General features: G+C 36.4%; 1 protein-coding gene and 1 pseudogene across 3 annotated transcripts in view; both read right to left on the minus strand.

The window, feature by feature from the left end:
• The window catches only part of LOC141582918 (neuroligin-4, X-linked-like), a 222,465-nt gene that overhangs the window by 131,875 nt on the left and 77,436 nt on the right, over positions 1-13,154 (minus strand). The window contains exon 2 of one of the 3 annotated variants that reach the window (XM_074392379.1): positions 312-371. The exons of 1 other annotated variant lie outside the window; for it this stretch is intronic. In XM_074392379.1, coding sequence (XP_074248480.1) covers positions 312-371 — 60 coding nt within the window. The remainder of the gene's footprint in view (positions 1-311; positions 372-13,154) is intronic. One more of the 3 variants, XM_074392380.1, reaches the window with a different exon arrangement.
• Positions 6,552-9,006, minus strand: LOC141582919 (kinesin-like protein KIF2A; annotated as a pseudogene).

A 13,154-nucleotide genomic window follows, 5' to 3' on the forward strand; every position in this document is an offset into this window, starting at 1 on the left:
TTTCTTGTGACCAAATCAAAAACAAACAAACAAACAAACAAACAAAAACACGATGGGATTCTCTGTAAACAGTAGTTCATTACTCATTTCTTGTATAGAGACAATGTTTGTACTTCACACAGTAATTTGTCTCCCATGGTAACGGGTTAAAAACAACAGTGGTTTTTATACAAGAAGAAAACAAAAACACACCAAGGTGTACTAGTTTTAAATAAATGAAGGGAAAACACACTGAAATAAAAAAGAGAGAGCGAGAGAGACAGATATAAAATCATGCATCAGGGTTGAGCTTTGAAGAAACAAAAAAATACCTTCATCTCCACCATGGTCATTACTGTTTATATCACCTGTGTTTTTATTTCTGTTGTCTCCTAGGATCATATTGAGAAGGAACATAAATGAATAAAAGAGATTTCAAAAACAGCAGGTTTGCAAAAAATTCAGAAGGGAGAAATGCTGCCTAGTAAAAGAAGATTAAAAAAAAAAGAATGCAACACAAAAACTTGAAATTGGTTATATTTGGATATTTTAAAAAATGAGGTATATAAACATAAAGATGTCAGGAAGAACAAACTGAAAATATTACTTGTAAAAAATGTTAGATATTCTGTGAATATGCAGTTGAGAGTTAAAATGATGCTATCAGGAAAAAATAGCTAATGTGAGTTGCTTTTAAAAAAGAGGAAATTAAATTATTAAAGTTATTAAGTTATTTCTCACATTCTAAAAAGAAATGCATATGGTGTATTTGACAATCTTCTGATTTTAACATATTGTAATTTAAATAAATTTTGAAATGTCACTGATATACCACAGTTAGAAATTTTTTATAAGGCAGAGAAAAACACACTATATAAACATGGCGGGGGGGGCTTTAATCAAAGTGCCTTAATATTGACATTAACTTCATGCATTGAAAACTTAAAAATTCATAGTCTCTGAAAGTCAGAAATGTGATTAATTTAAATCACTAAGATTTACCTCTATTCTGTGTTTAGAGAACCACTACCCATTATTGACTCTTGTTTTCTTCTATTAAAATCTACTACATGGAGTAAGTATTTAAGTCAGGACAAAAATGGACCATCCTCTGTGCTTAAAATAGTTATTAAGTATCATTTGAAACTTATTCGTACTTTTAGTTGAAGAAAATAAAAATCGAAGTCACATACCCTGATTACTTCAATAAGATCTGCATAGGAATTTTAATGTAGGCAATATTCAGGAAGAGGCCCTTAAGAACAGCATAAAAATAGCTTATGCTCTTTGTGTACAGAGCACCATTTTGGTTTTTATACCTTTCAAATGTAAGAAGTGTGAAAATTTAATTTTGCTTCTATTACTTATGAAATTGGCTGCATTGTTTATTTTTATACACAGATGTGTCCCATGTGTGTATATTCAATTATCACCAACTTTAGCTGTATCAATCAATTAAAATAGTCTTTGTCTTCCTATAGGATTCTAGGATAAGTGGATTAAGACAGAGGAAAAATACTGTCATGTTTAACACTTGCAAATGAAAAAAACTATTTCCTTCTACAAAAATCAGAAGAGGTTAAAAAATATTTTGAAACTAAGACTTGATATTGCTCTTTCTATACTCAAACAAAAGCTAAGTTATGTTGACTCCATGGATCTTAAAATCCTTTAAAACTCGACTTGTGTGGGTGTATGGGTGTGATAGCCTTGCTGACCTACTTACTGTCTTTGTAAGATTTGCCTTTTCTATGCATTTCATATAAATGAACTAATATAATATGTTGTCTCTTGTGTCTAGCTTCTTTTACTTAGCATAATGTTTTCAAGGTCTGTCCATATTGTAGCATGCATCAATACTTCATTACCTTTTGTGGCTATTTTCCATTGTATGGGTATACCACATCTTTTAAATCCATGTATTTGTTGCATGAAATTTGGTCTATTTCTACTTGATTATTATTAATAATGCTGCTATGAACATTTATTTGTGTTTTGCAAGAACTTATTTTCATCACTATTGCAGAAATATCTAGGAGGAAGTCTGCTGTTTCACAAAGCAAATTTATGTTTAATGTTTTAAGAAACTGACAAACTATTTTCTAAATCAGCTGTAATACCTGGCATTCTCATCAATGGTAAGATAGAGGGTTTCTATTTTCTCTATTACCCAGCTAACACTTCTAAAATTTTGTTGTTGTTGTTGTTACAGCCATACTAATGCGTGTAAAATAATGTCTTATTGTAGGTTTTCTGCTTGTTTTTTGAGACAGAGTCTTGCTCTGTTGCCCAGGCTGGAGTGCAGTGGTACAATTTCGGCTTACTATAACCTCCACCTCCTAGGTTTAACAAATTCTCATGCCTCATCCCGTCAAGCAGCTGGGGATTACAGGCCTGCACTACCATTCTTGGCTGATATTTATATTTTTAGTAGACATGGGTCTTGCCTTTTTGGCCAGGCTCATCCTGAATTTCTGGCCTCAATCAACTCACTGTACAGGCATGAGGCATTGCACCCAACTCATTTAGGTTTAATTTGCATTAACCTAATGTTTAATAACTAATGATATTAAATGTCTTCTCCTGTACATTGTCTTTTGTTAAATGCCTAGTAATTTATTTTTTCCCATTAAAAAATAATTTCTTCACATATTTTTACTGAATAGAGTTCTGCTTTATGTTTATGGATTTTTTCATTTCATTTTTTTTTTACTTTTCTTCTTTCTTTTTTTGAGACAGAAACTTCCTCTGTCAACCAGGGTGCAGTGGCAGGATCTTGGCACACTGCAACCACCACTTGTGAGTTTAAGGAATTTTCCTATCTCAGTCTCCCATGCAGCTGGGACTACAGGTGAAAACTGCCACACCCAGCTAATTATTTTTGTATTTTCACTACAGACAGGTTTTAGTCATATTGATCAGACTGATCTACAACTCCTGACCTCATGATCCACACACCTCAGCCTCCGAAAGTACTGGGATGACAGGTGTGAGCCACCGTGCCAGGCCTTTAAAAAAAAAAAAAAAATCTAGATAAAAGTCTTCAATCAGGAACATATTTAGCCAATCTCCCCTCCCAGTTTATGGCTTGTCTTTTGATTTTCTTTATGATGACTTTAAAGTGTAAATGATTTTAGTTTTTATGACTTTCTATGTTTGCTTTTTTCTTTGAGACTGAATCTCACTCTGTTGCCCAGGCTGGAGTGTAGTGGAATGATCTCAGCTCACTGACACCTTCACCTCCCGAGTTCAAGTGATTCTCCTGCCTCAGCCTTCCAAGTAGCTGGGATTATCCCAAGTAGCCAGCCCAGATATCACAGCTGGCAGTTTTTTTTTTTTGTTGTTTTGTTTTGTTTTGTTTTGTTTTGTTTTGTTTTGTTTTGTTTTGTTTGTTTTGTTTCATTTTTAAGTAGAGACTGGATTTCATTAAATTGGTCAGGATGGTCTTAATCTCTTGACTTTGTGATTCATGTACCTCAGCCTCCCAAAGTGCTGGGATTACAGCCGTGAGCGACTCTGTCTGGCTGATGACTTTCAATTGATGATTTTTTTTTTCTTTAAAGGATTGTACTTTTGAGGTTCAACTAATCAATTATTTTCTTTTAAGGATTGTACTTTTGAGGTCATATTTTAAAAATATTTCCCAATCTATGGCCCTGAACACTTCTCTTGTGCTGTTGATATTTCCTAAAAGTTTAAGAGTTTTAATTCTTACCTTTACATCTGTCATTCATTTTGCTTAAATTTTGGGTTGTAATAACAAGTAAAAGTTGAAATTCATCTTTTTACATACTACTAACCAATTGTGTCTTGACTATGTATTGAAAAGATTATCCTTGCCTTATTTAATTCTTTTGACACCATTGTTAAAAATTTACTGACCATAAATTGAAAGATTTATTTCTAAACACTTCATAAATGAAACCTGAACCACACAGGTCCAAACTGTGGAGATCCACTTATATGTTGATTTCTTCCTCCTCTACATCCCTGAGACAGAAAGATGAAACATGCCTCTTCCTCCTCCTCCTTAGCCTACTCAACATGAATATGAGGATGAAAACCTACAAGAAGATTCACTTCCATTTAATGAATAGTAAATATACTTTCTCTTATAATTTTCTTTTTTTTTTTTTTTTTTTTTTTTTGAGACGGAGTTTTGCTCTTGTTGCCCAGGCTGGAGTGCAATGGCGCAATCTCGGCTCACTGCAACCTCCGCTTCCTGGGTTCAGGCAATTCTCCTTCCTCAGCCTCCTGAATATCTGGGATTACAGGCACGCACCACCATGCCCAGCTAATTTTTTTTTGTATTTTTAGTAGAAACGGGGTTTCACTATGTTGACCAGGATGGTCTCGATCTCTTGACCTCGTGATCCATCTGCCTCAGCCTCCCAAAGTGCTGGGATTACAGACTTGAGCCACCGCGCCTGGCCTCTTATAATTTTCTTAATAACATTTTCTTTTCTCTTATTGTGAGAATATTGTTATTGTGTATATAATATACAAAGGATGTGTTAATTAGCTGTTTATGTCATTGCTAAGGCTTCAGTTAACAAGTAGGCTATTAGTTGTTAAGCACAAACTTACAAGTGAATTTTCTATTGTTCAGGGGTTCTAACCCTTGTGTTGTTTACGGGACAACTGTCATTGATCTAAATTTATACCCATGATTTCCCTACTATCTTGATTATTATAGCTTTATAGTACCTATTAAAATAGAGAAACAGCAACTTTCCAACTTTCTTCCCTATTTTTTAGGTCTTTTTGCTTGTTCTATCCACTACCTTTCCATGCAAATTTCCAATCAGCCTGTTAGTTGCAGCAAAAACTCCTGCTGAGATTTTTATAGAAATTATTTGCCAAACTCTAATTCTAAATTAATTTTATATAGCAGAGCCTGACCCAGAAACATAATTAGATACTGCCTTTCCTTATTCTTTGTACATTTTTTTCTCATTCCATAGATTTCATTTATTAATAAGCATATTATGAAAATCTACATTTGTTTTAGATTTCATGTTTACAGAGCTTTTCACAATTGTATTAGAATCTCTCACAACTACTCTCTGGGTTTTATGAACAGTAAAGAAAAGAATCTGGCTCATATGACTCTCTATACGTAGCTTTCCTTTGTCTCCTATGAATGAGCTGTTAGTTCCCTGTAGTAAATAAATCAAAACAAGATATCCTTGGGAGATTTTTAGTTGTTAATCTACTCCCAGACTCTATCTTGGGAACTGCAGAAAAACTCCTAGAGAGATATACAAAATCTTTTAACAAAATATTTACATGAAAAGTGGCCAGTTTTCTTTTTTACAGTAACAATCTGTAAAAATAAGTGCTGCCGTTTAAAAAGTAGCATGCCCTACACCAATGTATTAGTGAGAATTTGGTGACTCTCATCAAATAATGATGAAGTTTTATATTTGGTACTGTATAGAGCTTGGGTTAGATTTGCCTTTTAAGGGAAAGGCAACTCTTTTGAGGGTAAATTTTTTTTCAAGGGAGTAATGTACTGTCTACACTTGGCTTAAAGTAACTTCTATTATGGACTACTTTCAAAGTACATGTAAATGTTCATGCATCAGAAGCCAACTTCCTTTAACAGTACATAGAAAATGTATATTTTAGCATGCTAATGAACACTTCAGATTAAGCAATCATACTGGCAAGCATCAAATTGCACTATTAGTCTTGTTATTACCACACTGACACACACACTGCATATATATGTATTTTCTAAAGATAAAACTCTTCTCATAATTTCATTACTTTTTATTATACACCGACTAGTTTATGTTTTAATTCTTTAAAAAGAAAATGCTAAGAAAAAATATAATCACATTATATGGTCTTAAATCATACAGATTTCTTTACATATAAGATGGAATGGTCCAGCAGCTATATCCACTGTCACAGACTTTAGTTCTCTTCAATGATATGGCACATCCAGCAAAATTAACTAGTCAGACACACAAAAAAATGTCTCACAGTAAAAATGTACACACAAAGGTACTTTACAATGACAAATAAGGAATGCAATTTTTCTTGGCTGTGCTTCAGAAATTTAGGGTCAGTAGCCTTAGTCAAGGCACAAAGCAGGAAAAGGTGAGCACAGCTGTCTCTAGGAGTGGGCAAGGTATGTACAGTCACTGATGAGGTATGCATGCAAGCAAAGGACTTAAAACTGCCCAGTGTCACTATAAAAATTGAACTGAGTTAAAAGGAAATGCTGTGGCTTTCCCCTACTATCTGGGTCTGGATTGAGTCTACAGTCTTACTTCACCATATAGAAAATAAAATTGACAAGGATCTCCAAAAAGTAAATTAGTATTTGCATAAATGAAACAAAATGCTTCATTAATCCCAATTCTTTGTTGTGCCTCCTGGACTAGAAGCATTTTGTAGAAAAAAAAGAGTGTTTCACAAAATTGAAATGTAATTTAAGGTGAAGGACAAAACATTTTCCACAGACACTTTAAAATTTCAAACTTTCAAATGGCACTTACAGCTGAACCGTTATATGTTACAGTAGTGAGGGTTTTGGGGATCCTTTCGCAGAAAATGCCGGTTTAAAGGGCACAGAGTCTCTTCGGGTTGATTTGATTGCTGGCTTTTTCCTCTTCTTGTAGAGCTGCATGGAAAGATTTCACTTTATCCCACAGCTCAGTTAAAATGTCTGTTTTTTGCTGCATAGCTTCAAGTTGTGTGGCATATAAATCGACATGACAGTCTATTTCAGTCATCTCTAAGAGAGCCTTTTCATCTTCTAACCATCGAAGAGATTCCTGGAACACTGCCCTGTGATCTTCTACAACTTGTTCTTCCATTTCTACCATCTGTTACACAGCTTCATGGAAAGTAAATAGTTGTGGAGAAACTTCTTCATTTTGTTCACAAAGAAGTTTTTGAACATCTCTTTTATGGGAACTCCCCACACCCCACTGTGTCTCTAAGTCATCAGTCTGGTTTGGTGGATGGTGCATTATTGGATGAACATCACCAGCAGCGGTTGGATCTACAGTCAATTCTTTCACCCTATTTGCATATCTTAATGTATTAAGAGTATTTTCACAGGATGGCATTCCTGGAGAGATTGTGGCAATCATGCAGGCATGAGAGTTTTCACCTATGAAAGAATCTCTTGACACCTCAGTGAGGTTACTGGCACGTAGAGGAGTATGAGGTTTATTTCTACCTAAGGCTCTGATGCACTCGAGTGCCAAAAGGCTTTAATTAATTTCAGCACCTTCAAGCCTAGTTTGCCTGTTCGCACTGGAAGTATCAGCTCCTCTTTCATTTCCAGCCAAATCAATGAGAGAAAGTTTGCCCTGTAGTTTTCCTTTCCTTGTAAGAATAATCTGAAACACTGCATGTGCATTTGCAGATGTTTGACCAGATATTCTGCAACTGTTGCCTATGTCAATGAGTTTCAGCACATCTTCAACACATTTGACTTCCTGTTACTGTAATCCCAGAACTTGAACCTGCTGTTTTCCATCTTCTAGAACTTTTTTTTTTTTTTTTTTTTTACAAAATGGATGAGTTTTATTAAAAGGAAGAGTCTTTGTCCTTGCAATGCCTAAAAAAACCTGTGAAACTGCAGGTCATAAGAGAGAAACCATGTTATCATTGGCTGGCTTTCTGTCAACAAGAAAATTTTCCATCCTATGTATATCCTGAAGTCAAGTGCACATTTTTAGTGGCAATGGTCCATGAGAAAGCAATAGGGTAAACTGGATATCTGGTTCACCAGGTTAGTCAATTAAAGGAGACTATTGAGTCTACCTTGTCACATTTGTCTGGGTTGGTTTTGTTTTTCTTTTTTTTTTTTTTTTTTTTTTGTTTTGTTTTGTTTTGTTTTGTTTTGTTTTGTTTTGTTTTGTTTTGTTTTTTTGCATTTTTTCTAGAACTCTTAATTTTGTTTTTCTATTTAGTAAGTCAAACACCTTTCCACTATATATTTCAAAGAAGGTTGCATATACTTGAACTTCTAGCTTCTAACCGTTTGGTTTCTTTAGCATTAAAAAGACATCTTGAGCTGCTAATGCATAAATTCCTTTTAAACAATCTTGGTTGTTTCCTGAAAAGTCACCACCCATAGTGTGAGCTTTTCCACTTCCAGTCTGCCCGTAAACAAAGCATGTAGCCTTTCCGCTTTCCGATATAGTTTCCCCGAGCTTTCCCTGAGCGGTGGAGCAGTACAGGAGAGGTTGAGCAGTAAACCTATAAACCATTTCATTAGGAACTGAGTCATCAAAGGCATAATCAAAACGAAATGTTTGGTTTTCTAGGCACCTTGTTAAATGTACTTTTTGTTTTCGTTCATGTACCATCACAGTATCTTTACTAGCAATTGTGATTACATCAAGATATTTCATTTGAGTTTCTTCTTTATTGAGTGGTCGTTTTCTTACACACACACACATATCCTATGTTCATCAATAGGATCTGCTGTTGTTAATAGTCTATAATCCAAACTTCCTCTAAAGTGTGATCATACACATAGTTTCATAATTTGGGTTTGTAGCGTCAACATACTGGGCTTTTTTTTCCCCTAAGTTCTTGCTGTTTGGATTTCCTTTTATCTAGTTTCTCTTGCAGTTTTTCTAGTTATTTCACACAATTAGATTTTCTGTGTGAAGGGGGTCCAAATTCATTTTTTGCAGCTTGAACTGGAGATATATCTGAAACACTACCATGTTGTCGTGCAGAGGAAAACAGTTCAGGAAACTGGACCGTGCACGTGCAGAACCAACCCCTCTATTTAATCTCTTGACGGAGGCTCATTCTTAATAGAAGCCACAATCCTTCGATTCTTTACAATTTTGCTTACTTTGGCTGAGGACGCAGAAGGTGGAGGTGTTTCTGCACTGGTTAATTTCTTCATCAGGAACGTCAGGGTTAAATGAAAAGTTGGCCTCCAGGTCAATGTCTTGGCCTTTTGTATCTCCACTTTCTATTTATAATGAAAGTTACACTTTCATTATCTTCATTTAAAGATATTGTCATTGCTTGATGTATTTGGCCATCGCTGCACTTGATCTCCACGTAAATCCTGATCTGGATCTTGCCAGAAGTTGACCGTCACCATCACCTCATCTGGAGCAGCAGCAGCAGGCCCAGGGAGAGGGACTGGAGGGCGGAAAAGGTGTGGGAGAAAGAGCGTCCCGGGCGACAGCGTGAAGGGGAGCGGGGCTGCAATGAGCAGGTGTGGGGAAGCAGGCGGAGGCCCAGAGCCTACAGGCGGTTGGGAGGAGGCACACACTGAGGCGTTAGTGTGGCGAGGGCCAGTGTAATGAGGCGGCGTGGGGTAGAGTGGGAGGACCCCGCCGCCCGGGGTAGAGTGGGAGGACCCCGCCGCCCAGGAGCCGATGCTGGGGAGGCGGGGCGCCCTGTACACTTAATTTTTTAATCCTTTCATTCCTTTTTGATAAACTGCTGCTCTTTATCCATGTAAATATAACCAATTGTCTTTAAAACAAAACAAGTTATCTTAAATATCTTGTTTAAACACAACCATGGGCTATGTAAATGTGGGTATTAGAAGATACAGGAAAAAAAAAAATTGGCTAAAGTTTATTCAAAAATAAACCCACCTTGTGGCTGAAGCACTAACACACACAAAAACCCTAACAAAACATACCTAGGCCTTGAGTTCAGTTCTTCTTCCCTAATGTCTACCCTTCCTCTGTAAAACCTCTGTGCAGAACTGATTTTAAACATTAAAGAAAAATTTTAAAATACTTCAAAATACAGCCATTCTATTATTAAAATTTAACTATGATTTTATAAATTGTTCACTAATCCTGAAGACTCTTCTAGCATTTTTAAACGTGTTCTGATGTTCACATTTAGTACTTTATTTATGTTATTTTCAAAATCAGTCTATTTAAACTACCACTTTATGTTATGAATGTAAGATAAATGCCTTGTATAGAATTTGGAAAATAACATAATCTCAGCCCTTTGGTAGGCTGAAGTGGGCTCAGAAGTTCTAGACCATTCTGAGCAACATGGTAAAACCTGGTCTCTATAAAAATTACAAAAAATTAGCAAGAAATGGTTGTGCACACCTCTAGTCCCAGCTATTCCAGAGACAGCTGGGAAGATCACGTGGACCTGGTTGCAGTGAGCTGAGATCACACAACTACAGTCCAGCCTCGGTGAAATAGCCAAGCCTTATAACAAAAAGAAAAAAAGAAAAAGAAGGACTATTGTAAAAATAAAATTAACATCAAAGAAGAACCTCACAGTCACATATACTACTGTTAACATTATGGGTAAGAAATAATTTATTTATTTATTTATTTTATTTTATTTTATTTTATTTCATTTTATTTCATTTTATTTTATGTTTTGAGACAGAGTCTTGCTCTGTCTCCAGGCTACAGACTGTAATGCAGTGGTTCCATCTGGCCTCACTGCAACCTCCGCCTACCAGGTTCAAGCAATTCCCCTGCCTCAGCCTCCCAAGTAGCTGGGACTACTGGTGTATGCCACAATGCCCAGCTAATTTTTGTACTTTTAGTAGAGATGGAATATTACCATGTTGGCCAGGATGGTCTTGATCTCTTGGCCTTGTGATCCCCCTGCCTCAGCCTCTCAAAGTTCTGGGATTGCAGAACTGAGCCACTGTGCCAGGCCAAATGTTTTTTAATATTTATTAATTTTATTGCCACTTACATATCTACATCATCATAGAAAGTCATCAGATAACAAATGTGATCTTGTTATCTAAGCAAGAATATAAGGAAATAGAACACACACAAAAAAAAACTAAGAATAATTGCTTTTCATGAAAAATTGTATTAAAACGTATTTAGTAATTCATATTTTACTGTATATTCCTGTATTTTAAGAAGGCAAGGTTAAGTTTCTACTTAGTGTTGCTATCTTAAGTAGAGAAAGAGGTTTTTATTATCTAACTACATTAGTTTCCATACAGGGAAAGTTGCCTATAGGAGGAGGAGTGAAAAAAAATGTTTTCTTGGCCAACACAGATATGGATGATTAATTGTTTTGTCACTTGGCCATAGAGGAATATGGGATTAATCTTGTAAGCCAAGGCAGAAAGATGAATGGGGGTCTCTGCAGCCAGAAGGTGACTAGTGTGTACTCACAGACTGCCTGTAATGCATGGGTTTATTTGCTCATAAGCCCATTCCTTTCATAAATATGTATTGAACCTTATAACTATCTAAGAGAGGTAATGCCATGCAGTCCTTACTAAAAGAGTTAAATGCATAACCATAATGAAGAAGAAGATGAACGTCACAGGTAGACATGCACACAGATCATTCCAAAGCGGCAGGAGAATGCATGCATGAATTTATGATCCTCTGCTTTTACTGGGAGGAGAGTCTCGGGATAGATAGAGATTATCCTGGGAGGAGAGTATCTGGCTAGTGAGGAAGGGGGTTAGGGCTGCCAAATATGCACAGAAGAGCTAAGGCCAGGGAAACATTTATAAGACTAAAGAAGATAGGCTGCTCTGAGCTGAAGTATGGGTTGGAGGGGTAGGGCACAGAAGGCATAAGAGTGGGCTGTGGGCAGCAATAGCCACCATTTTATGATCTGTTGTGGTTTGCACAAGTTAAGTTTCAGTTCCTGTTTTCCTGCTGATAAGTTTCACTTTAATGTTTCCTGACTACAAGTTTCAGTTTAATGTTTCCTGTTGACAAGTTTCAGTCTTTGTTTCCTCACTGATAAGTTTTAGTAATGTTTCAGTTTCTGTTTCTCTGCTCAATGTTTCAGTTTCTGTTTCCTGCTGGTAAGTTTCAGTTTTTGAAACTTAGGAAGGCCGGAATTTCCCAACTGCAAGCTTCCTTTGCCCCGCCTCTCTGCCTGGCCTATTTAAGCTGTGAGCTCAGCAACAATAAGAGACTTGATCAGACTCCTGTCTTGTCTCCATTCTTTGCGTCTCCTGCCCATCCATCCCCACTCCCTCCCTTCGAGCTCCTGTTGTTGTCCTGCAGGTCGGGACAGTGGGCGAAGGATATGAACAGGTATTTTTCAAAAGAAGATATATATGAGGCCAACGAACTTGAAAACATGTTTATCATCACTGGTCATTAGAGAAATGCAAATAAAAATCGCATTGATATACCATCTCATGCCAGTTAGACTGGTGATCATTTAAAAATCTGGAGACAACAGATGCTGGAGAGGATGTGGAGAAATAGGAACACTTTTACACTGTTATGGGAATGTAAATTAGTTCAACCATTGTGAAATACAGTGTGACAATTCCTCAAGGACCTAGAAATAGGAATCCCATTTGACCCAGGAATCCCATTTGACCCAGCAATCCCATTACTGAATATATATTCAAAAGATAATAAATCATTCCATTATAAAGACACATGCAGAAGTATGTTCATTCAGGCACTCTTTCCAATGGCAAAGGCCTGGAACCAACCCAAATACCCTTCTCTGATAGACTGGACAGGGAAAATGTGGCACATATACACCTTGGAATGCTATCCACCCATAAAAAACGATGAGTTTGTGTCCTTTATAGAGATATGGATTAATCTGGAAACCAGCATTCTCAGCAAACTGATACAAGAACAGAAAATCAAACATTACATGTTCTCACTCACAGGCAGGTGACAACAAATTGAGCAGTGACAACAAATGGACACAGGGAAGGGAGCATCACACATTGGTGTCTGTGGTGGGAAATAGGGGAGGGACAATAGGGGGTTAGGGTGTTGGGAAGGGATAACGTGGGAAATGCCAGATATAGATGACAAGGATGGAGGCAGCAAACCACATTGCCATGTATGTACCCATGCAACAATCCTGCATGTTTTGTACATGTACCCCAGAACTTAAAGTGCAATTAAAAATATATAAATATATGTATTTATATATACATGTGTATATATTATGTATATATATTTATAAATATATACATACATTTATATATAAATATATATGTGTGTGTGTATATATGTGTGTGTGTGTGTGTGTGTGTATGTATTTATATATACAAGCTATATATATAAAATAAAGAGGAGCAGCCCCAGAAAGATAAGAAGAGGTATACAACCTAGACACGTCCTCTTTCCTCCATACATGTAGAAGACAGAATCTAACTGGGGAAAATACTGCATGCATACATTATGAAATCTATCTGAACCCCAACTTAAATAGTATTAACACAATGA

Source organism: Saimiri boliviensis, chromosome Y, assembly GCF_048565385.1.
Source record: "Saimiri boliviensis isolate mSaiBol1 chromosome Y, mSaiBol1.pri, whole genome shotgun sequence".
Classification (NCBI taxonomy): domain Eukaryota; kingdom Metazoa; phylum Chordata; class Mammalia; order Primates; family Cebidae; genus Saimiri; species Saimiri boliviensis.